Source organism: Myodes glareolus, chromosome 3 (assembly GCF_982192425.1).
Source record: "Myodes glareolus chromosome 3, mMyoGla1.1, whole genome shotgun sequence".
Taxonomy (NCBI): Eukaryota; Metazoa; Chordata; class Mammalia; order Rodentia; family Cricetidae; genus Myodes; species Myodes glareolus.
In genome coordinates, this window is record NC_142028.1 from 91,771,993 (window position 1) to 91,799,195 (window position 27,203).

The 27,203-nt window shown below is 37.5% G+C and overlaps 1 protein-coding gene across 3 annotated transcripts in view; it reads right to left on the reverse strand.

Annotated features, from left to right (window-relative positions):
* Positions 1-27,203, reverse strand: part of Efcab7 (EF-hand calcium binding domain 7) — a 53,328-nt gene that overhangs the window by 11,707 nt on the left and 14,418 nt on the right. For all 3 annotated transcript variants that reach the window (XM_048453149.3, XM_048453148.3, XM_048453150.3), the window contains exons 7-11: positions 23,572-23,713; positions 15,659-15,768; positions 12,806-12,963; positions 11,397-11,530; positions 1,777-1,925 (exon numbers count right to left, since the gene is read on the reverse strand). In XM_048453149.3, coding sequence (XP_048309106.1) covers positions 1,777-1,925; positions 11,397-11,530; positions 12,806-12,963; positions 15,659-15,768; positions 23,572-23,713 — 693 coding nt within the window. The remainder of the gene's footprint in view (positions 1-1,776; positions 1,926-11,396; positions 11,531-12,805; positions 12,964-15,658; positions 15,769-23,571; positions 23,714-27,203) is intronic.

A 27,203-nucleotide genomic window follows, 5' to 3' on the forward strand; every position in this document is an offset into this window, starting at 1 on the left:
AGTAAAGCCAGGCAGAAATCTGATATATGGAAAAAGATGGCATATATATATATATATATATATATATATATATATATATATATATATATATATATGGAGAAAGAAGGCAGAGTCAGGCACACACCATGTAGCTGCTTTAGGAGAAAGATGTGGCTGATAAGCCACAGCCTCATGGTGATACACAGATGAACAGAAATGAGTTAAGATATAAGAGTTAGTTAGAAATATGCCTGAGCTGCTGACCAAACATTGTTGCAATTAATATAGTTTTTGTGTGATTATTCAGGTCTGGGTGGCTGGGAAACGAAAGAAAAGTTCTTGACTACATAATGCAGTTCTGTGGGGCAATGCTCTAGTACTCTATCAATATTTGTCACTCATATTGGTTTAATAAAGTGCTGATTGGCCAGTAGCCAGGCAGGAAGTATAGGCCGGGCAACCAGACTAGGAGAATTCTGGGAAGAGGAAAGGCTCGGTCTGCAGTTGCGGCCCAGACACAGAGGAAGCAAGATGAAAATGCTGCACTGATAAAAGGTACCAAATCACATGGCTAAACATAGACAAGAATTATGGGTTAATTTAAATTGTAAGAGCTAGTTAATAATAAGCCTGAGTCAATAGGCCAAACTCTTTATAATTAATATAAGCCTCTGTGTGTTTCTTTGGGACTGAACAGCTGCAGGACCAGGCAGGACAGAAACCTTGTGTTACAGTGATGTATGAGAAAATGACTAAAACTTTAAAACTATAACCAAATATCTTACTGCCTAATATGTGGCTTGAGCTGAAACCCTTAAATCCTGTATTTTAAACAAGACACAGAATTTTAAAAAGCCTAGTTTTCCTCCTCCTCTGGACTTAGAATATTATTTAACTTTGTACCTACTGTGAAATCTCTAATTTAACATAAGTTGGTGTCATGAACCTGAGACAGTGGGGCCTAAGAAAGAGGTTGACTAAGGTCTCATGCAATAGTCAACTTTATTCAGAGCATCAGGCAATTTATACTCTGAAGATTAAGAAAAATCACTTGAGTAAGATGTGAACAAGCCAAACATGGCCAAATCATGTTTTTCCATAGAGGTATATAAACAAATGATAGCCAACTATAATGAATAATCTGAAGTAAGCTCACTTCTAACTGCTGGGAGGGGCACGACAACACAGTTCAAGAACAATTCCCTGTTTTTGAAGAAACTAAAGTAACAAGACTCTTGTCTTATTTTCTTAGAGTTTTCTCACAAGCACTCAGAATTCTTCTCACACAACTCCATTCTTGGACCTTGTTCTAACAAAAATATACACATTTTAGCTACTAATTTCCCTCTGCACATTGAAAAGCTCAAACTTTTTAAAAAATTATTTTATATATATATTTTTATTTATTATATATAAAATATTCTGTTTCTGTGTATGCCTGCAGGCCAGAAGAGGGCACAAGACCTCATTGCAGATGGTTGTGAGCCACCATATGGTTGCTGGGAATTGAACTCAGTACCTTTGGAAGAGCAGGCAATGTTCTTAACTGCTGAGCCATCTTTCCAGCCCAAGTTCAAACAATTTTGTCTCTGATTAATCACAGTTGATAGTAACTATTTTTTTTCAGTAAAGAACACAAGCTTCAGTAAAAATACTAGAAGCATACTGTGCTCAGGATTCCACTTACATTACTGAAATTCAAGGATTTGAGTGCCTGGATTTAAAAGTCATGTGTCAGGAGTTTTAAGGACAAATGCCATGAAAAACAAAGTCATTGTCAATGTCTGAGTGTTTTACCTCTGTCAGCTCCAGAGCCTTATTGTATCCCATCGAATGTAGAGTCACCCACAGGTCAAGAGGGTCTCCTTCTCGATCATTGGCTTCCATCAGATGCAAGTCCATAAATCCCTGTCTTGTTAATTCATTCTTCTTTGTGTCAAAGTTTTCTGTAAAAATAAACATTTCACCAGGCAGAGGTGGCACACTCCTTTAGTCCCAGCACTCGGAAGGCAGAGACAGGAGGATCTCTGTGAGTTCAAGGCCAGCCTGGTCTACAGAGCGAGTTCCTGGACAGGCTTCAAAGTTACAGAGAAACCTTGTCTAAAAAGTAAAAAATAAAACAACAAAAACAAATAAAAAACAAACAAACAAAAAACCCAAACATTTCTTCCATACATTATTTAAAAGTCCACGCACTTAGTAAAACATCTATATTATTAACCATAAACATTCAGTTGTCAGCAAGAATATGGGGAATAAGATACCTTCAAACCTACTTCTTTTTCTAATTTTCCACAGTTCCACACAGACACCATCATAGGGCGTGATTCCCTGCCCCCAGACATTGGCAAGTTGTTACTAACTAGAGCAAGCATATTCCAAAGTTAGAGGAAACTGTAATTTTTCTTGGTAAATTCCAACCTGACCACTCATTAAGAGTTTATATTGATATTTCAAACAAGTTAACATGCTTCAAAATGCCCCTTCAACCCATCAGAACCTTAATGAAAATGGTATAATGTCTCCCAGACTACTAGAGTTTCAGAAAGGGAGAACTGATGGGATCAGGCTTAAGGAGACTAGTACACATATAATTTCTCTAACAAATTGTTGGTATGTCTCTGAAAATCTGTTAGAAAATGGAAACTTGCATTCCCAAAGGGAAGGCGAAATATGCTCATTTAACATTATCTGTGAGTAAAAACTATCACTATCTAAACATATATATGTAGATATGTATGTGTGTGTGTAACTAATAGCTATTTATCCACCTACATGTCCTATTATGATTATCCTGAAATGAATCTATAGATATTAAACACCATTAATAGATTATATTTTGGCAACTTCCTACAACAAGAAAGATTTACTTCCCAACTTCCATCTGTATTACACTCAAGGGAAATGAGACAGCAACTCTTTCCTATGCACTATTACGAAAAAAACAAAACACTCCTGACTGACTAGTGTTTTAAAATGTTTTATAAGTGAAATAGATTCACAGGTTTTTTTTCCAAGAAAAAAATATGCAAATTAAAGCAGGGAGAGTAATGATAGTAATGTCCTACTATTTAGTAAAGTAAGATAAAAATTAATATTTGATATGCAATACAAAGAAAGTATTAAAGAAAAATGTGTCTTTAATACTATACTATGTGAACCAGCAATAACTTAATGACCTTTAAAACTTAAAATTTTTAATCCTTATTAATTTTTAAAATTTATTAAAGGGATGGGTATAAAGCTCAGTGGTAAAGCAATTCTCTAGCAGATGTTACCCTGGATTTAACCCTTACACTACCAAAAAAGTGGATTATCCTATTAACCTCTAACTCAAAGATTTGCATAAAGCTATGATAATCAAGAGCGGTGTTAGTGAGAGAATTGAAGAATGGGCCGATGCGACAGAATATATCCATACTGCTGATAAGGAGCAAAGGAGAAAACAACACAATGACTAAAGAACTCTTCAGCCATGTAATCAAACACTGGAGAGCCATAGCCAAGAATAAATACATCTAAGCATAGACCTTAAACCTTTCACAAAGAATAACTTCAAATAAGCCACAGATGAAAACGTACAACATAAAACAAAACAAAACAAAACAAAATTCTACAAGATAGTAGAGGAAATCTAGGCATATTTCTGTTTGGTGACAAAGTTTTTAGATACAATTTTTAAAGCACACAAACCAAGTCAGTATGGTGAAATATGCCAATAATTCTCAAGTTTGGAGATAGAGGCAGAAGAATTAGGAGTTCAAGGCCACCCTGGGTTACACAAGACCATGCCTCAAAAGATGATAACAATAGCAACAATTTCTCTGTTACCATTATAAAGACAATGATCAAAAGCAAGTTGGTGAAGAAAGGGTTTATTTCAGGTTACAGGTCACAATCCATCATAAAGGGAAGTCAGGGCAGGTGTTGAAGGCAGCACCTGCTGCTTACTGGCTTTCCTCCTGCTTCTGCTTATCTGGCTTCCTTATAGAAATGAGGACCACATGCCTGAGGCAGGGGCACTACCCACAGTGTGCTGGGCCCTCCTCCATCAATTAGCAACCAAGAAGATGTCCCACAGACATGTCCATAAACCAGTATAACAGAAGCAATTCCACAACTGTGGTTCCCTCCTCCCAGGTGTGTCAAGTTGACAATCAAGAATAGCTAACACAGCATACAAAACATGCCCTAAGGAAGAAAACAATTTATCAACAAGTTATACTCTATGAATAATATTGCTAGAAGAATAAAAATTTAAGCCATTAACTGAGAGGAAATACTTGCAAAATATATGTCTGATAAAAGATACATATTCAAAACACTTGGGAGAGCAGGTCCTGCACCTCACCAGGTAACATAACAGAGCCCACCGAAGGTGTGGGTGAGCCAACTCCAAAGTTGTAAGTGTGGGAGAGTTGTCCCCAATAGTCATCTGTCATGCAGGGGTGTGGGGTGAATAGAGATGTTTCCCTTACTCCTCATCCTTTAATCCTTACAGGGGAGAGAGAGGAGAGAGAGAGAGAGAGACAGAGACAGAGAGAGAGAGAGAGAGACAGAGAGAGAGAGAGAGAGACAGAGACAGAGAGAGAGAGAGAGAGAGAGGGCTGACCCTCCCCATTACCAGATGCAACACTTAGGAAAGCGGGTTCTGCTCCTTGCCTAGACAGCACAGCAGAGCTAGTAAGTAGTTGGAGTTAAAGGTGACCCAGCTCCTAGGTTGTAAACAAAGGAGAGCTGTCCCCATCACTCATCTGACACATGGCAGAGATGCTCCACCCCCATGCCCATCAAAGCCTAAGACGGGTGTAGGAGCTAACCAGGAGATCCCTGACTCAGCAGTTGCAGCACCTGGGAGAGGGGCTCCTGCACAGGGCAGGAATAGCACAATGGCGCTGGCCCTGATAGTACGGGTGTAGGAAAGCAGAAGAACTGGCCCCACACCTCACTCATTGCCACAAGAGGTGAATTCGCTGGGACAATGCTGGAGAGCTCAGCCTGGTGTGAGGATAGGGGAGAACTGGTGGACAGACCAATCTGCACAGGTCCGGAATCAGAATTATGACTTGACCCGCCCCAACACCCACCCCATCTTTGAACTGGGGAAGCACATAAAGGAACCTGACCCGCAGTCCCAAAGCTTCAGGATCTCCACAACACAGGGCAACAACAGGATATGGTGATAATTTGTTTGTTTTTGACAAATAAAGCTTACCTGGAGAGCAGAGGGTGGAGCTAGCCACTAGCTAATCATAGAAGCCAGGCTGTGGTGGTATACATCTTTAATCCCAGCATTTGAGAGGGCAAAACAGAAAGATCAGAAGTTCAAGGCCATCTTGGGCTGAATCAGTCTAAAAGAGAAATAGCTGGGCAGTGGAGGCTCACACCTTTAATTCCAGCACTAGGGAGGTGGAGACAGGAATATAAGGTGGGTGGAGACAGGATCTCGGTATATTCAATCTGAGCATTCAGTCTGAGGATTCCCAGAGATAAAATCACCCATCTGGTCTAAGGATTCAGTAGAGGTAAGAGCTAGTGGCCAGTTATTCTGCTTCTCTGATCTTTCAGCATTTACCCCTATAGCTGAGCTGACTCTCGGTTTTTATCATTAAGACCAATTAGAATTCTTGCTACAAAGAATACCCAAGAAGAGGCCCAGTGAGGGTCCAACATCAACAGTGTAGTAGAAACCAGAGACCGCAAACCAATGATTCTTTGCAATGAACACTTGTAAGTAAAGATACACAGACAAAGGGGTATATATGTGACTCATTGTGTCATACTTCAGTTTCCATGATGAGATTTTTAATTTTTTCTCTTTTCCCTTTCTCTTAGTTTTTTTTTTGGAGGGGGTGCAGGAGCGGAAGGCAGTTGTGAAGGGATGGGGAAATGGATGCAATCGAGATATATGATATAAAAGACACAGAATAAATAAGAAAGAGAAAAAAGATACATATTCAAAGCATACGCGGATCTCTTAGAACTCAGTCATTAAATAAATAAATAAGAGAAACAGGCAGGAAAACTTATGCATGTTGGCACACTCCTGTAACCCCAGCACTAGGAAGGCTGATGCAGGAGGATAGATGGCAAGCCCAAGGTCAGCTTTGGTATCATATAAAGTTAAGGTGATACTTCACTATTTAGGAAGACATCATCTCAAAAAGTAAGAGTCGGGTACCAACAGAGACAACACCAAAGATGTTACACTGATGAGAGAGAGACACAAAGAAGCCAAATATCAAATAATATTAGAGGATTATGTATTGAAACAACAATGAGATCCAACCATATACCTATTTGAATGCTTAAAACCCCAAAGGAAAGCAAATGCTGTGACATGTAGTTCAACAGGAGTGCAAATAATGGCTGGTGTAAAACACCTGCAAAACACTTCTTCCAAAGCTAAACACTGTCTCAGCATACAGTTCAATACTGACTGAACTGAGATGTAAATAATTGAAAACTTGTTTGTACAGAACGCTGCACAAGTGGACATAGCAGTTGTATTCACAAATGTCCCAAACTGGAAGTAGTAAGAAAACAGAAAGACGCAAACAGTGACATGTGCATACAACAAAATATTAGTTAGCAATTAAAATAAATGAACTATCAACCATGAAAAGGCATGAAGAAAAGAGATGCAATTCAGCTATACAACATTCTTTAAGAGGCAAAATCACACACAGTAAAAAAGATCAGTTATTGCCCAAGGTTTGGGAGATGAATACAAGGTGAACAGATGGAGTGCAGGGAGTCTTAGAGCACTGAAACCATTCTTTATGATACTGCGATAACTATATTTGTGAGATTAAACAGTTGTCAAAACTCATAAACTATACAACATAAGCGAACTATAATAATAGTAAATAATGTGGTAAGACACACTGACAAGTTATCATAAATGTACTACACTAACTGACATTGCTAATTATGCAGAACTTGCTGGGCGTATGTGGAGGGCTAGCTTTGAATGGTACAGAAACTCTGTGCAGGGGTGACTTGAGGTAGCATTCTCACTGACAGGCTTGGCAAACAAAGTCAGGAGGAGGCAAACCTCTCCCATCAGTAGAATGCCTTGCCAGTAGTCAGTCGTTGAGAACACAGATGTGCACTGTAGTTCAAAGGCTCTGATTAGGTTGTGGTTTGTCTTCTGATGAGGTGTTTTTACATGTTATATAACAGCAAAAGTTATTCCCAAAACACCAGGCTTTTTGTTTAGATTAACTAGGGCATGAAGCTCTTAAAATTATTTGCAACAAAGTTATTAGTTTATGTAACTATTTCCAAGTATTATGGGAACCTAGTTAGAATCATGATTTGAGTATTATAAAAGAGCACTGGCTTGGCAATAAAGTATGCAGTTGGATCTCCTACTCTGCATCCTCTGTGTCCTGATTTTTGCAGCACTACCCAGGGTCATCCATAACCGAGGTAGTTGAAGAAGGGTCCCCAACAGGTGTGGAATGGAAAAGATGGATCCCAGAAGCCTCCAGATCTTCTTCTCAGTTTTTCTATAGATATAAAACTACTTTTAAAAAGCAAATCAATTAAGAAACAAAACAAAGACAAAATATTTTAAGTCCAAAAAAGTATGTTGAGATCTTATAGCTAACTAATGTATTTTTATCATCAATAGGTATGAGTAAATATTATCATGAGAAAGGCAAACATTTAAGAACCTAAAAATTACATCTATCCTCCTGCATTGTGGCTGCCACTGAAGCAGATATGTTCCCCAAATCATTTTCAATGCAATAATTTTCAGAAACACTTGATAGTGCACAGTCTGTGGTTCTGGAACTTTACTCTCTGGGTCTGAAGCCTAGTTATGCAACTGTCTTGCTTTACTGACCTTGGTCTTAAGCTTCTTAATCTCTTTGATTCTTTGATTCTATATCCCAATGTGTACAATGAGAGCAGTTCCAGGGCTACCTCAGAAAGCTGATATATAGATGCCCTTAGATTAGCACCCAGTATATTGTGAGCTCTCAAAATAGCTGATGGTAAGTATCAATCCCACTAATTTTACTAAATAGAACTTTATTGACTTATAATTTTTGCCATAAGAAAATCTTAACTAGGGACTAGAAATATAATTCAATGGATAAGAATGTTTGCATGAAGATGGAGAATTTAGATCTCAGTAGCCACATAAAAAAAAATCTGAGTGTGGCTATATGCACACCTGTAACCCCAGTGCTAGGAATTGCCAGCCTACAGGAGGATTGTTGGGTTTAATCATTTCCAGTCTATCTCCAAGTTCATTGAGAGACCCTGTCCCAAAGAAATACAATGAACAGTGATAGAAAAGAACACTCATCAACTCCCTCTGACCTTTTTGTGTGCATGAGTAAGCATGGATTTGCACATACCACACACACACACACACATAAAGGCAGAAAATAAAGAAAAATCTTAATTATAATTCACTTCTATGGAAAATGAAAAGCTCTATCTTAAACTTATAATATGATTACATTTTATAGATAAAGGGGTACTGTGTATATTATCAAACTTAATAGAAGTTTAATATTAAACAACAACATATTTATAAAAATAAATTATAAAAAACCTTTTATATTAGTATCTTATTTTTAACCTACTTACTTTTTGGAGAAACAGATTAATCAGATTCTTGCCTACCTTACCTACTCTACAAACTCAACCATCCTAAGAGACAAACATCACTACTCCAGTGATGGGGAGTTCCTCTCTCTCCAACTATGAGCTGGCCACCACACTTCCTGTTCTGCGCAATATAGTTGGCTATGGCTTTTAGGCTTCCCGTTGACTTCTCAGCCTTGGGCTTAAGCACACAAACCCTACTCTAATCTCAGATGCCTCCTAACTGACTCAACCTCATACTCAATGATATTCTGTTGTGGTGCTTTTGGCTTCTATTATCTCCATGAATGAACTTCCCTAATTGAGAACAAATAATATTAAAGAATTCTTTTTCTGTTTTTGGTTTTCTGTTGTTGTTTTATAAGGTCTCTATATGTAGCCCTTCTATCCTGGAACTCACTATGTAGACCAGGTTGGCTTCAAACTCACAGAGATCCTCCTACCTCTGCCTTCTAAATACTAGGATTAAAGATGTGAGAGCCAAGGTGCCCAACTAAGAATTCTTAACATATATAAACAACTTTCTGGAAACCTCTTAATTTTTTTTAGTGAAACTAACTTATTAACTCTTTTTCTTTTTCAGAACCAGGGTGTGGCTCAGTGATGTCAAGTGCTGGCTGGTAAGTAGTTTCCCTTCTGTAAAAGGAGTTTAAATACATGTACCCTGCATGGTTGGACAATGTTTCTCCCAGAAGACACAGTTAGTAATTGAAAATCTGAGTGCCAAGTGTTGGACACCTCCTTATGAGTTATTGGCCAGGGAAGCTCTATAGGCACCTACGATAACATGGGCTATTGACGCTTATTGAATGAGAATGGCTCCCAGAGGCTCATGTTTGAATACTTGGTCCCCACTTGGTGGAACTGTTTAGAAAGAATTAGGAAGGGTGGCTTTGTTGGAGGAGATATGTCACTGAGGTAGGCTTTGAGGTTTCAAAAGCCTACACCAACCCCAGCCCCCTACCTCTTGTCTCCTGCCTCATGCTTGTGGATTGAGATGTAAGCTCCCAGCTACTAATACAGTCATGCCTACCTGCCTGCTGTCATGATGGTAATGGACTCTAAAGACTTTCTGGAACCATGAACCACAAATTAAATGTTTGCTTTTATACGCTGCCTTGGAGCTGGGTGGTGGTGGTGCACGCCTTTAACCTCATCACTCAGGAGGCAGAGGCAGGTAGATTTCTGTGAGTTCGAGGCCAGCTTGGCCTATCTAGCAAGTTCCAGGACAGAATCCAAAGCTACAAAGAGAAACCTCGTCTCAGGAAAGAAAATACAAGTTGCCTTGGTCATGGTGCCTTATCACAGCAAGAGAAAAGTAACTAAGACACTATTGCCATTTGTTGTCGACCATAACCCTGGTAGACGCTATTTCTGAAGATACAACATGTTTTCATTACAGGACATAAAGAAATCAATTTGGAACTGACTTGGAAAATTGCTCCCTGCTGGCTAGCTTGCATGTACCTTCAGGCTACTAAGGAAACAAAAATCATCAATGGTCTTACTCCACAGTACCACTGAATGCTGCAATACCAACATGCCAGACAAGAATTATACTGGTGCAAAAGTGGCAAGAATGCTATGGGACTAACCAAGCCTTTCGTGGATCTGTGGCCTGCTCCTCAGGGAGGAATTTATCCATTATTATAAACTTGTTAAAAACTGCTTGGAAGGTAAAGCCAAAGACCCTAGCAAGGAACCTGTTATTGTTGTTTTAGTAAATGGACGTGCTGTCAAAATTGCCTCCTGAATATGGACTAGATGGATTAGTGTTATTCATTTTTTGTTTTGTTTTGTTTTTTATTTTATGTTTTTTGAGACAGGGTTTCTCTGTGTAGCTTTGAAGCCTGTCCTAGAACTCGCTCTTGTAGACCAGACTGGAGAGTTGCCTGCCTCTGCCTCCCTGAGTGAGGGGATTAAAGGCATGTGTCACCACTGCCTGGCTCAGATTAGTGTTATTCTTAACCCTGGTCAGAGAAGCCTTTTCTATAATAGGCAATAGTTAATCTAGAGTCTCATAACTAGGTGAATAAAGTACTTAAGTGAAGTACTCAGAGCACAAACGTGCTTGCTGATTACTCAGGGACCATTCCCTATCCCAAGGCCCAGGGGACATGGTGGAAGAAGGGGCAGAACGAATGTAGGAGCAGGAGGATGAGGATGAATGCTGTCTTAGGATGCATGGCTCTTACAGGCATGAACTCACTGCATATGCTCACCCTCACAAGATCAACCCAATAATATCTGTTAATATTCCCGCAGGCAGTACTAACAACTGGACTCAGAGGGTGAAGAAAGGAAGAAAAAAAAAAGAAGAAGGGAGAGAAGAAGTAGGAGGCAGAGAAGAGGAGGAATAGGAAGAAAAGGTTATGACATGAAGGTGGGAAGGTGACACGTCGGAGTGTCTGGGGTGTAAATCCCCCAAAGTGGAAATAATCATTAAGTAATTCACATAGTTTAGTAAGTATGCCAACTATCACATAAGGAAAATAAATGCTTATGTTAAAAAAGAGAGATTTACCTTTTTAAACTTTATGTGTATGTCTGCATGAGTTTATGTGCACTATCTGAGTACAGATGCCTGTGAAGGGCAGGAAAAGGTAGAGAAAGACTTGGAACTGAGGTATAGGTGCCTGATGTGGGTGCTAGGACCTAACCAGGGCCCTCAGCAAGAGCAAAAAGTTCTCTTAACCACTGTGTCTCCTCTCCAGTCCCGTGTTTAGGCTTCTCCCCACTATCCTAAACGCTATAATGCTACTCCATGGAGAAGTCTAACAAGCACTCACCTCTACAGACAGCCCACGCGTCCTCATCACACTTTTCACCACTTGTTCGCAATTCAAAAAAGTTGTACTCCTCAAGGCTAATAAGACCATTTCCATCTAAATCAATGACTTCAAATATCTCTGATAAAGTTGACCTAAATTATAAAAATATAGAATTATTATTTTAAAACAAAAAAATCTAAAGACGTGTGTGTGTGTGTGTGTGTGTGTGTGTGTGTGTGTGTGTGTGTGTTTTGCCTGTATGTATGTCTGTGCACAATGTGCATGGTTGGTGTTTCAAGGGGCCAGTAGAGGGCACTGGCTCCTCTAGGACTGAAGTTATAGATGAGTATGAACCACCACATGGGTGGTAGGAATTGAACCCAGGTAGAAGAGCACCCAGTGTTATTAACCACTGAGCAATCTCTCTAGCTCCTAAAGACAGTTTTTGAGAACAAGTTTCAAAGGAAACAATACTAATGGCATTTAAGAATTTTTTCTGAGTTATAGTATATCCAAATACATTTTTATCTGTCTGTGGTCAAATCTCATTGTGATCATCTAGGACATAGAAGACCACCCTTAGGTTTAGACTTCTGATTTTAACAGTTATCAAAATCAAGAGTGGAACTAACAGAATCTACCATTAAAGTCGATGTCTGCTGGAGAAGACACTGGTAGAGATGTATATGAAGTCTGGCCAAGTACACAGAACCTAGAAACTAAGGACAATCCTAGACTTCTAAACACAGTGTCACTCTTGGTTACTTAAAGAATTTTAAAAAATGTATTTGTTATACATAGCATGTATAACTTTTTGTGCATGTATACATTGTGGAATGAGTAAATCAAGCTAAATAACACACCTATTATCTCATATATTTAGTTTTTATGGTGAAAACACTTAAAATCTACTCTTGTAGCAAATTCCAAATATATTTTTATTAAATATAATAAATTGCTATTAGCTATAGTCTAGTTATCATATTACACAATGGATAACTGCATTTACTCTTCCTGTCTAATGGAAATTTTCTACTTATTAAACAATATTTCTCCCAATTTCCTCACACCACCAATCCTTGGTAATCTCCATCCTGCTTCTATAAATTTTACTTTGTAGATCTCACATATAAGTGAAATCATGAGGCACTGGTTTTTGTGCCTTTTGTGGTTTTAAGTGCACTGCCCAACATGTTGTGGTAAGATACTGAGTTAAAGCAGAAAGCTAGCCACAGAAGATGGGGGTGAGGGCTGACCGCAGAAAGAGGGGAGAGCTGGCCACAGAAAATGGGGGTATAAGCTGGCCACACAAAGAGGGGGATGAAAGCTGGGCAAAGAAAGATGGCGGGTGGGAGATGGTCGCATAAAGGGGGTAGGAACAGTCCCCAGACAATGGGCAAAGACAGGTGAGTATAAACAAAACTTACCTAAATTCACTTGTAAGAAATAATTCCCCTGTTTCATCTCTATATACAAGTTGGGCTTCTTCTGTTACTGGTTTTACTTCTTTTTTTAGTCTACAGCCAGTTGTGGAAGGAATTAACCAATAAATTCCTGGTCCTAGTTCACCAGTCCATCCAAACACCTTTTATCAGAAGAATTAAACAAAATGAACAATAAAAAGTCTTAATGACTTTAAATCTTTCTTCTGAAGGGGGAACTTGAGAGATCACTTATTTTAAATCACATTTATCAATTTAGTTATAGTTTATTAACCTTTTACTGATTTTAAATTCTTTTTCTTAGGGGTACTCCTAGTACAAGATAATACAATATGGTCCTTTACGTTTTCAAAATTACCTAAAAGCAAAAGAAGAGAAGAAGCTATATATCATCTAGGTCATTCCCAAAAATCTTTAAAAATGTTTGTGACACAAATGCCTTCAACAGGAACCAGAGAGTAATTTTAGAATATTTTTTAAAAATACAAACACTAAGCTTCTTAAAGAGAAGTAGTAAAGATCTCCTACTACTGTGATTAAAATATGAACATATGATTTTTAAATAACATTTAGATGGCATCAAAAAAACTTAAATATACTTTTAAGTTCACCTTTTACATGAGTTAAACACATGTCTGAAAGCTGAATTATATATTACAATATTACTCTCTATTCTGCTGCTGTTTTTTGTTCGTTGTTTTGTTTTTTGGGCCAGGAATTCATGGGTTTTTTGTTTGTTTGTTTGTTTTTTCAGACAGTCTCACTGTAGAGTTCATGTTGGCCTTGAACATATTATGAAGCCTAGTCTGGCCTTAAATTTGTAGACCTCCTGCCTCTGACACCTCAGTGCTGGTATCTCAGAAAAACCATACCATACATCTTTGCTTCTCTAAGTTTGACTCTGTCTCTGTCTCTGTCTGTCTCTGTCTCTGTCTGTCTCTTCTCTCTCTCTCTCTCTCTCTCTCTCTCTCTCTCTGTGTGTGTGTGTGTGTGTGTGTGTGTGTGTGTGTATGTATGGATGTGAGAAGGGTATTGATTTGATCTTTGTGGACCTTCCTTATTTTTTTTTTTGGCAGAATACTTTTAGGTGTGTTGCTAAGATCACTAGGTGACAAGGACTATAAAACAAGATGAAGAGTCCTAAACAGACCTGCTTGCCTGAAACTGTTTCCTAACAAATGCTGAATATTTATAATGAAGATCAAAACATTTGTATAAACACATTTTATTTGCCTATTCAATATGGAAAGCTACTGGTATCCTACTATATACCTCCTAGGAGCTTTCTGGAGCCTAAACATTTTTCATAAAAACCAGGGACCATCTTTTGACTACCCTAACTGTACATATTCAATCGTTATGTATGACAGCTAAGTACAGTTACTTGTGCTACAGTACAGACTAGTCCCCAAATTACATCAGGTATTGTGCTCAAATAGCCTTCCCAAAACCTATTTTAGGTCATCCTGGAGGGTCATAAACAAAATAAGTTGATCATCTGAGTTCTAGATTCTTTCTGCTGATTATCCAAGCACTATAATTACCCTGAGGTTATCACAAAACTCTATTTGGGAAGAAGAAATATTCAGTGTAACTGAGGATCACTGTGTAGGCTAATATACCAAATCCATGCTTTGGAAATGATATTTGTTTAGACTAACCATATATAGGCTGACATGGAGGAGTTAAAAAATATCTTGCTACTTCCTAGTGGATGTCATCCCATGAACTTCCTTTATTTCCCACATATAACTGTGAAGGGCCACTATAGAAGGCAACTAGGAAGTTCTTCATGGGTACCAAACTCTTCTTAAGGAAAATAATTGTGAAGCTAAAACTACTAGTAAAAATCCTTTGTAAATATGACATATTACAGATAAACAGAAGCCTATAAAGACACCCACAGAAACTCAGTTTAAACATAGCTTTGCTATGATTGACTGTTTTTACACATGCAATCTTATAAGAAAGTCATTTCATCCAAAACCAAATGGGAAAAGCTATTGTTTCTGACATTGCTTTATCTTTAACTTCACCTCATAGTCAGCTATGAAGAAGAGCTTAGTAAAAATGTTAACTTCTGCCATTTTATGTGGTTCTGGCCGGTGATACTTCTGTCTGTTAGGAGGCCTCCAAAAAAGACTTCTATATAACATCCCATAGGAAAATATTTGTCTGTCATTGAGCTGATATAAAGATTAAATATGATATTGCAGTAAGTTCTTGAATAGTATTATTTCTGCTGCTGTGAAGTAGATTGTATTTTACAGTCCTCATAAAATAAATAGGCACATGTATGTATCTGCTCACATATTTAGCCTCTGAGTAAATACATAATTAGAAAAGACCAGAACAACCTCAGAGGCAACATATAAAAACACTTAAAGCATTTCTTTCCATCATACTCTTTCTGAACCCTACAATATGAGTCAACCCTGAGGATAGTAATTTGGGAGAGTTCCTACTCTGCAGTCGTAGGACAAGTAAGACAGACACCAGAAGCAAACTTTGCTGTAGCTGGGGTCGTGTATCTGGAGGGTAGGAAGAATCTAATGACATCACCCTCTTTATTGAGAGCAATAACAAAAAAATATTTTCATGAGATACATCGGGGCACGTAGTTATAGAGCCAAGGCTATCAATCATCAATCCTTAAAAAAATCTTAGAATATAAGATTACAGTTAATAAAACATATATAATAGCATAATGATTAGGTACTACCTATACCTTCATTAGAATAGAGAACATCTGAGTTTAAAATACTGGTGAAAAGCTATGATTTCCCTCAACGTGGCTTCATATTATTACATTCTTAAACATGAAAAAAATATGTATACTTCTCTATTTCGTAGTTCAGTAAAACACATGAGCTGTGGTTCTGCTTGATCCTCACTTTCTTTAAGAATATATAAGGCCGTATCAACGGATAACCAGGGGGAACGTTTTCCTAGAAATACAACAACAATATTACCAACAAAATCCACCTCAGATCAGCCAATCACTGTACATTCTTTTAAGTTCTTTACCCAGTAGATTTTGAAAAAGAAATACACATCCCATTTTTATATACAAATATCTTAATATCTATAATATGCCACTACTATATTTAATTTTATGAAAAACAGTCTCTCCGTATTCAGTTTCTAAAAGGCCTTAAATTTCTTGAAGTCATCAAAAAGCTGTGTTTCAATGGCTGGACATGAGCCTATGCACTTGCCTTCCATGCATGAGGACCTGGGTTTGGTCGCCAATGTGCTCATCCTAACTAAAACCAAACAGAACAATGAAAAACAACAGCTGAGGTGCAAGACAAGCAAGTCAAGATCTACGTGAGAGCAGAGTTTTCCAGGAAGAGTTGGGATCCAGCACTGATACTGCCCTGGGAGAAACCATCTCTACTCTTAGACGGTCATGTTATCTACATGCTTAGATGGGTCAGGTCACACATTGTCCCTACTTAAAACCCTCTGCTGAGATAAAGCTCAAAGTATATTGCTCTGCCAATAAGAAAAAGCAGATGAACTTCAAGAAGTTATCAGAACTTCTTGTTATGAGGGCATGTCATAACTAAGGAGACTGAAAGGCACGTTCCCAAGTGGGATGAGATATTGAAAGCCCTGGCTTTTCTGTGTTGGAGCACAGGAGGCGGTGTGTTAGGAAAGAAAAAAGGTAGAAGAATAAAGTGAGAGGATTTTCCAAAAGCAAGAAAGGCACATATCCAAGACTCTCTGAGAACCCCAGACAATAAATGTCTAACAGCACACTAACCAACAGTAACAATACACAGAATCAATAGTAAAACTTAGATACATATTCAAACTGCTTAAAAAATCGTAACAAAAAAAATCTTTCCTCCCCAAACTTTTCTCTTAGTAAAAAAAAGTTTTCATTATAGGACATATCTCTTACAGTTTATACTCTTGCTCCTTTGCTCTTCATTCATTCCCTACCAACTTCTCCTTGCTTACTCATTCCAGACAGACTAGCTTCCAGCCCCAGACTGATTTATTCTGTATGTATGTATGTCTGCTTGCATGAATTTATATGTACCATATGTGGGAAGGAGCCTCTAGAGGCCAGAAGAAAGTTTTGGATCTCTTGAAACTGAATTTACAGATTGTTGTGATCTACCATTTGGATGCTGGGAACTGAATCCTGGTCCTCTGCGAGAGCTGTAAAAACTCTTAATTACCAGGCCATTTCTCTAGCCCCTCAGCTCCTGTTCTGCACCATCACATTCTACACCAAATCCTCTTACTTAGCAAGTTATCTGGAATGCTCTGCCACCTCCACTGCCCTTCCTTTATCCTTCTATAGCAATAATGCTTTAGAATTCGCCTCCTGGGAGAGAGCATCACAAAACAGGTGCCCTCTCTGGGTTCACAGACCTTTATGATGCAATTAGACAGCTTCGCCATCAAGAGATAAAGTTTCTCTTGCAGTCTTATTGATTTGGACTTTGTGACTTATGAATAACAGAACGGAACGCAAGTTAACACTTTGTCCGCTCTGAGACCACCACTCCAGAAATGTTTCTGTACTTTTGGTTTTATTTTTTGTTGGTCCCCCCCTCTCGGATTCCAGTTACAATATAAGAAAGTACATGCTGGCTTACTGGAAGATGAAAGATCCTCTGGAGCAGTCAAGCTGTCCTAGATGGAACTGCACACAGAGAACGCAGCCAGCACTGTAAATGCAGCCATTAGCTAACCTGTCACTGCAAAAGAGTGAGTGAACCCTGCACAGAAAAGCCACGCCAGGCTCAGACTAAAAGGTCTCATGAATCAACAAATCCTTAATTATTTTAAGTCACTGAAATTTGGGCATTTTGATTTGTAGCAGTTGGTAACTGACATACTTTATAAAACATTATTTAGGGGCTGGAGAGATGGCTCAGAGGTTAAAGAGCACTGGCTGCTCTTCCACAGGTCCTGAGTTCAATTCCCAGCAGCCACATGGTGGCTTACAAACATCTATAATGAGATCTGGTGCCCTCTTCTGACCTGCAGGAATACATGCACACAGAACACTGTATATATAATAAATAAAAATCTTTTAAAAAATAAAACATTATTTTCTGATTGTCTTTGATCATATATGAATCTTATACTAAGATGGCTCCATTTTAATGGCAGTCTCCGTTTCTCAGAACCAGTCTTTCTATACTTTTCATTTTCTCTTCAATTTTCCTCTTTTATTTGTCATGTGTGTGTACATTAGGAGAGAGACACAGTGACTGACTCATACTGTAGCCTTGGTGTACATACTGTAGACTAAACTGGCTTTGAACTTGGGGCAATTCTCTAGTTTCAGCCTCCTGAGTATTGGGATTATAGGCATGTACTGCCACAATTCCTGCCTTTTTTTTTTTTAAAGATAAAGTCTCAATATGTATCCCAGAATGACCTGGAACTCATCCTCCTGCCTCAGTATCCCCAGTGCTGAGATTATGAGTGTGTCCCACTATGCCAGCTAGTTCCTTTACTATTTATTCCTTTATTGCTTCTTTCACTAAAATTTAAGTCCTTGAGAGTAGATGCTTTGGTCTTTTATGTACTTAATATATCCTGAACATCTAAATTGAGGTTTAATATATAAGAACTTCAATAAATATTTAATGAATTAATAAAGGAAATCTCTTCATGAGAATAGAGAACTAACACTGAACTTACATAGCCATCTTAAGTCACTATTTAACTGATGTTGTCATTATTATTTAAACATATAAACTCCTGAGCTGCCTCAGCAGTTAAGAGCACTTGCTGCTCATGCAGAGGACCCCAATTCTTTTCCAGATACACATGACAGCCCACACAGACCCAACGCCCTCTGGCCTCTCCAGGTATCTGACACACATGGCAGACAAAAATTCATGTGGGCAGAAATAAATAAAAAAAATTTTATTGCTGAGCATGTTGTAGTGCTGGTCTACTCCTTGAGGGGCTAAGGTAGGAAGATCATAAGTTTAGGGCCACCCTGGGATAAATAGTGAGATTCTACCTCAAAACCAAATACCAAACCAAAACAAAATGAGGTGGGGGATTTAATCAACTACCAAACATTGTAGCTATCCTGTAATATCTAAAACAAAACTTCTAAATTATCTATTTTAGGGGTATGAGAGAATCTTTATGAAAGAATATGTTTGTTTATAAACAAATGTGATGCATGATTTAGAACAATCATTAAAAAATATCCAAGGGGATCACTAAAGACTTGGCTATCATGCATGAGGTCAAGGTTTCAATTCTCAAGAAATGACCATTTCAAACAGTACATAACTATGAATTTTACATACAAATATTATTGTGAATGAAATGATTATTACTAAATACCTTCTCTAGTACAGACATAGACATTGAAGATATTAAAAATACTTGCAGTTTCATATCCCAAATTATGCTTCTATAGAATTTCTGTTAGACATATTAATTTTAAATGGAAAATTATAAATGAAAAAAGCTATGATTAATTAACAAATAAAAGGCCTGGCATAGTGGCACAGACCTTTAATCCCAGAACTTAGGAGGCAGAGGCAGACAAATTTCTGTGAGTCTGAAGCCACCCTGCTCTACAGAGTGAGTTCTAGGACAGCCAGGGCTACAGAGCAAGACCCTGTCTCAAAAAAAGAGAGAAAGAAAGAAAGAGAAAGGGGAGAAAAACAAATGAAAAGTTGAGTCTATGTCATGAAGAACCAAATAGCATCTTTTGTTTCTAAGAAAAGACACTTTATTTTTATTTGCTTTGCATAATGATAACACAGTAACTGTCTAAAGTAATGCTTTTTTGAAATATAACCGCCATTTTCTTCACTGTTGTTCAACATAATGCTTGAAGTCTTAGCTAAAGCAATAGACAAGAAAAAGAAATCTGTGAGATATAGATAGGAAAAAATTAAAGTGCTTATTTCTATTTTCCTACCATCCATATTTGCAGGTGGCATGATTCTTTACTTAAAAGACCCTACTGAATCGACCAGACAGCTCTTGGACCTAATAAACACTTAACAGTAAAATTGCAGATTACAAAATTGTATCAATGGTGTACTTGCAGAGAAATAAATTGGAAAAATATTATATTTAAAACAACTCCAAAGAATTAAGTAAATTTATTAATATATCTAACCAAAGAAGAGAAAGATCTCTACCATGAAAACTTCAAGATATTGAAAAGGGAAATGAAAAAGACAGTAGATGGTGCAAAGACACTGCACACTCCTGCACTAGCAGAATTACTACTGTGAAAAGGACCACACCAACAAAACTAAGTTAGAGATTTAACACCTATCAAAACTTCACATGTTTTGAAAAAGCAACACAAGAGTTCATATAAATCATAAAGAACCATGAGTAGCCAAAGGAAGAGTAAAGAGTGAGAACCCTGGTGCAGTTATTGCGAAATCCAACCTCAAACTGTGTTACAGAACTATAGTCACACAGATGGTCTGGGACCGGTATAAAAACAGATCAGTGGAATAAAATAGAGGACCTCAAAACAAAACAACAAACCTATTTTCATTTTATTTTTGATAAAAGAAGCAAAAATATACATTGAAGAAAAGATAGCCTCTTTGACAATGTGCTGTCAAAACTGACCTCCCACCTGCAGAATAAAGCTAGACTCTTATTTTTCACTGTGTACAAAAAACAATTCAAATTGGATCAAAAACCTTGATTTAAAACATGAAACACTGAAACTTCTAGAACAAAACATAGAGGATACCCTTCAAGACATTGAGGTAGACAAAATAGAACACCAATAACACAAGAACTAACCCAGTATCAACAAGAGAGGACTACATCAAAATATAAAGTTTCCGTACAGCAAATGAACAGACAGCCTTCAGAATGGGAGAAAAGTTGTAACCAGCTACATGTAAGACAATATCCAGAATTTATAAGCAATTGCAGAAATAAAATGCCAATGAAACAAAACTACTAATAAACAGGCAAACAAATTTAATATTTTTTAAAGAAACACAAATGGTGAATAACTATTTGTATTTATTTTTATGTGCATTTGGTGTTTGGCCTGCATATATGTCTGTGTGAGGGTGTCTGATCCCCTGGAACTGGAGTTACAGATACCATGTGGGTGCTGGGAATTGAACCCAAGTCCTCTGGAAGAGAAGTCAGTGCTCTTAACTGCTGAGCCATCTCTCCAGCTCCATAACTACGTGTAAGTGTTCAAACATTCCCAGACATCAGGGAAAAGCAAATTAAACCTTCTGTGATATACTACCTTACTCCAGTCAGAATGCCTATCACCAATATTTTGAGTTTGGAGCAAGAAAGGAATACTTTCAGATGCAAACTAATACAGGCATTCTGAAAAATAGTTTGGATATTTCTCCAAAAATTAAAAATAGAACCACCATATGACTTGCTATTTTACTCTACCATGGAGATATTTGTACCTCCACATTTATTGCTTTACTAACTATAGTGAAGAACTGGAATCAACCTACATGTCCATCAAAAGATAGACGGGTCATGAAAACTTTGTGTGTGTGTGTGTGTGTGTGTGTGTGTGTGTGTGTGTGCAAACAACTATTCTCTCTAAAGAAAAATGTAATCACAAAACATGCAGGGAAATGAATGAACTTAGAATGCAAACTATTAAGTAAGGTCACACAATCTGAGAAAGAAAAAAACCCTGCATATCTCTCTCACATGCAGAATCTAGGCAATAATATCTGTATATATCGACATACAATTATGTAGATACAGGCAAATGTACATGTAGATGCAATACAAAATGCAGAAAATGAAAAAGGAAAGGCTAAATGTTAGGACTGAGGAAGAACTGAATGACTATTCTCACTGTATAGAGATTTACAAAGTTGTATAGTCTTCAGGCTGAGAAATGTGTTTCATTAAAGTATTTTTAAATAACAAAGTTTAAAATTAAAAAATAAGATAAAAGAATGCTTGTTTCTAGATAAAACATTATACATAAGATACCCTAAAGACTAACAGTATCAGCAAAGTGGCAGTACACAAAATTAACATGCAAAACCCGGTAGCCATCTTCTATGACAATAACAAACCATGAAAACAACCAATTTGCAATCCCTCAAAACAACAACAAACCCTTAAAACACACCTAACCAAGGTGGCAGAAAACTTTTACAATGAAAAATTTATTTTTTAATAAGCTCTATTATTTAAAAACTTGCAAATAAATAAAAAACATATTTATAACTTTAAAATAAAAGAAATTGAAGATGACACTGAAAGAGGAAGAGACCTCCCATGGTTACTGACTGTAAGACTTAATGTTATAAAAATTGGTATTGTATCTAAATTAGAGACTCAAGGCAATGCCTTCCAGATATCCAATGACATTCCTTATAAAAACAGAAAAGACAATCTTAAAACTCTTATGGAAGCATAAAACACTTTGGATAGCCAAAATGCTCCTGAGCAAAAGAGTATTTCCAACAGGATGTAAACAAAACGAAATCCTTCTAAAGGGCTAGTGAGAGATGTCATCCAGGCCAGACACCATGGAAATCAATATGGAGGTTTCTTGAAAATCTCAAACTAAATCTACCATGTGAGCCAGCTGACAGTTTACCCAAAGGACTCCAATTCAACATTTTATAACAATATTTGTGCATCAATGTCTATAAGCAGCACTATGTAAGTGTTCAATGACAGAGGAACAGATAAGAAAGTGTGGTATAATCATTCATGCAGACACACAGAGAGAAACTTTTTGTTGTTGTTTTGTTTTGTTTTTCAAGACAGGGTTTCCCTGTGTAACAACAGTCCTAGCTGTCCTGGAACTAGCTCTTGTAGACCAGGCCAGCCTCAAACTCACAGGGATTCACCTGCCTCTGCCTCCCAAGTGCTGGGATTAAAGGCATGTGCCACAACCGTCTGGCCCAGATGGAAACTTTTTTTAAGTGTAAAGAATAGCCAAGTTCTTTTGTCTGAAGGAAGATAAATATAATGGAGATAATTGTAAATGAATTATCATCTGTTTTCTCTCTATTGTATTTCCAAGGTTTTAATAACTATGTTAATTGTTAGTGTGTATGCATGAGGGAGAAAGAAAAACATTTGGAGCAGGTCATATGGCATAGTGCATGTGTCGAGGTCACAGGCAATTCTATGGAGTCATTTCTCTATTTCCACCTTTACATGGGTTCCAAAGATTAAATACATCAGGCTGTGTGCCAAGTGTCTTTACACGCTGAGTCATCTTGCCAATACAGGTTCCTAGATTCTATATAGACACATAAGATCCTGTATGTATATATGACATACAAGTAGAAGTCAAACTGTTTAAGTTAACAAAAGGGACTAGGAAAAAATGGGAAGACAAGGAGGATTTGGGGGGATTTATTTAATGTATAGTATATTTGCATTAAAATGTACTTATCTAACTAAACAACATATATGAAGAATAAACACAATTAAAAAATTTAAAACCAAATAAAACCATACATTTCTTGGGCAGATTATTTTCTTAACTAGGACTAGGAAATATAAAGTACTTTCAGAGAATATAAATTGCTATTTTTGAAATAGAAAAAGGTAAGTAAAGCAGCCTCAGTCTTTACTCCCAGATAGATCTCTGTGAGTTCAAGGTCAGTCTGGTCTATATAGTGAGTTCCAGAATAGTCAGTCAGAGGTACACAGTGATATAGCATGCCTCAAATGAATGAATGAATGAATGAATGAACGAACGAACGAACAAATAAACACATACATACAAACATATACAAATAATTTAAACTTGCCTTCAACTTGACTCAGATTCAGTGGCTTAATTGTTAGATAAAGCATAGATCTTTGAGCTATGTGCATCTTGTACTGATGACTAACAACTTCACCATCTTCTTCTAAAAAGAAACAGCCTTTCGACTGCACACAATGCCAGTCCTGAAATGAAGGGAAACATTTTCAAACAATATTTATTAAATGTTTCAGCATGCATAGAAATGATGAGAAAATGAGAGACAACCCTAAAGAAATGTCAGATATACCTATTGCCCTTCAGGAGTGTACAAACATAGGGGAGAAAATGCAGACATAAAATAAACCAATCATAATTGTCAAATAAAAGTTGCATGCATTTTTCTAAAATCTTGAGAACCAGAAATGTTTTAAATTTTGCTTTTTTCCTTCAGGTTTTGGAATAGCTGTTCATACATGACATGACATCTTTGGAATGAGACCCAAATCTAAACAGGAGAGTCACCATTTCTTAAGCACGTTTTTTACACATAGCCTAAGGGTTGACAGAGGTTTCTGTCCTGCCTGGTCCTACAGTTGTTCATCCCTAAGAAATACACAGAGTCTTAAAAGAATCATAAACTGGTTGGCCTATTAGCTCAAGCTTCTTATTAACTCTTATAACTTATATTAGCCCATAATTCTTGTCTGCATTAGCCACGTGGCTTGGTACCTTTTTCATCAGTGAGGCAGTCTCATCTTGCTTGCTCTGTGTCTGGCTTTCTTTGTGATGACTGCGGACTGACCCTTTCCTCTTCCCAGAATTCTCCTGTTCTCATTGCCCTGCCTCTACTTCTTGCCTGGCTACTGGCCAATCACAACAAACAAACCTATACAGGGTAAAGCCATTGTCCCACAGCACCTAAGTATGCAGCACATACCGCAAGCTGGGGTGCAGCCATCACATGAGGGCAGGTGTGGGTTGTTGTACTGTTTACAATTTGGAGGGTTTGGGAGAATTTCAGATCTTGCAACTTTCCATCAAAGACGTCAGGTCATTTTAAAGATAGGGTCTAAAGGCAATCTAGGACATTCATTTTGGTATAGAAGCAAAGGTTGGAAAACAATACGGCAGGCATGATATCACAGTTCTCAAAGACGTCAGAAGTCTTCCTCTCCCATCTACCAGTTGTATTCTGAGTTCTGGTCAACTTTGCATTTAATATCTGCCATGAATACTGGGCATAGCGACTTTGCTTATAATCCCAGCACTTGGGAGGCAAAAATAGGAGGATGTCTGCAAGTTTGTGGCCACTTTGGCATACCCAGAGTTCCAGGCCAGCCAGGGCTACAGTGAGACCCTTTCTCAAAAATAAAACACACCAACAAAAAACTACCATGATTTTCTAAAGTGAGCTTTAAATGAAGTTTCGTGTTTATATTATAAATCAATAATATAATATATAACATAAACATATACAGTAAATGATACAATGATGGAGCATTATCATTCTGAATTATTTAAACCCTTAAGGGTTTAATAAAATAAACAAACTTAAGTGTTTAGCTTAAATGCAGCAGCTCTCCATATTTTTAAAGTTGGTTCCCTCCTTCCACTGGGATCGGGAGACTGAATTCTAGTTGTCAAGATTCTACCTGCTGAGCCTTCTCACCGCCCTAAAGGAACTTGTTTTCCTTAAATTACTTTGTTTAGAATATTAGTAGTTAATGTGATTTGTGACATTTGGGAAACTAAAGAGAAGTTGTTCATGGCAGTTCTTCTGGGGGCAGTGCCAAGGGCTGATAGGAAATGGCTTTAAAAATCTAGCTGAGAAGTTTAACATCTTTATTAGGTATCTTTCTCATGTTCCAGTTCTGGAAAAAAAAATGCTATAATTGAAAAAGAATTTGTAAATTTCTATGGAAGACTGCCAAACTCCATACTGTAATATTAGACTGAGGCTAACAGGCCTGGAAACAGCAGGGAATCCCTACACAAAGGTAGGGTAAGTGCCGCATGATGACCCCGAAAGAAGAACCGTAAATCACATCACTAAGAAACCTCGAGCAGCAGCGCTCACAAAGAAACAGCGGGTTTCCTAAGATCCACAAAACTTATTAAACATACAGTGCTTACTCAACTTGAAATTTTATTTAAAACAAGACTTTCAATCACAAAGGTTTTTTGTTTTTGCTTTTTTTGGGGGGTGAGGAGGATCTTGGGTTCAGACTAACACCCTAAGAATGAATGAATCCAAACCAACATGCTATGAATTAAAAGTAAAAAAATACCGAGAAATTGTCTGAATTGTTCAAATAAATTAATCTGAATAGAATACTGATACAGCTGACAGTTTGAGTTTATGAGAAAATGAACGTACACTGAGTTTTAAAATCGTTTTAGAATAACAGGAGGAAATTCCATGTGTAATACATTTTTTGACAAATAAAATAGCTTGTAATTCTTAGAGTGGGCATGAGGTGGTGCTAGATTCTACCAATTCGAGAACATTCATGTAAGTGCAAAGGACTTCTTTCACTGTGACACATGGTTTACATCTCCCACTCATAGGAAATAAGGAAATACTAAAGACACAACCTACAAATTTTAAAGTAGAAAATAGTGATCGCAAATGGATTAGTGAAGTTACATCTTTCCTGGGTTGTCCTTACATGGAATTCTACCACAAGCAGACCTGCCGCCATGACAGCACGGGAGGCTGTCATCTCCACCCCTCTTTACCGAGAGTCTGTGTCATGCCCTTTCAGGAAGCTATTCACTTTCGTTGTCTGAAACACGCTCTTAATTTTTTGTCACTAAAGAATTCTTAAAAATAAAAGGTTAAGTAGATGATGTATGAAGGAAAACTGATATGGATTATCTTTTAATTGATGGATCAATTGATTAACATTTTGAAAAGAAAACATAACTAGTGCTTTAACAAACATTAAGACTGATCCATTATCAATTTGTATTATATATTTATATGTATAATTGTATCATGCACTTGTACTGTTTTGTAGAGAAACTTGTGTATGATATATGGTATGCTTCACATGCACATGGCTTATGCATATATAACATGCTGTGAATTCATACAGCTTGATATTATATGATACATGTATATGTGATACTATATATGTGCTATATGGTATGTGTCATATGCATATCATAAAAACATGTTGAGATGACAAGTCCCAACTAAGAGTATAAATACAGGCGGGTACATCTCTGGAGCTCACCACTGCTGACTTGTGGTCAACTCTCATTTCACTAGTGACTGGTTTATAGCAAGGAAGTTAAAAGCTATTCCTTTCTCAAGAGAAAATTCTTGACATTTCTTGAATATTACAGAACCTAACTAGATAGAATCCAAAATTAAAAAGAGAATAGTAATACAATATTGAAGTATGAGCAATAGAAAGTCATATATGTACAGTTACTGGCACATTCCTATTTTCCGCCTGTAATTCAAGTCTTTCATAGATGTGTGGATTTATGATTTAAAACCTGGCTGCTAAGCATGGTGCTTATAGTTCAGCTACTCTAGGAGGCTGAAACACACGACCGCCCGAGCCTGCGCGCTAGAGTCCAGCCTGGACAAACACAGCAAGACCCTGCCTTCTTAAAAAGTGAACAAAAGCATAGAAGGGAGGAAGAAGGGGAGGAAGGGAGAGAGGGCAGGGAGAGAGACTC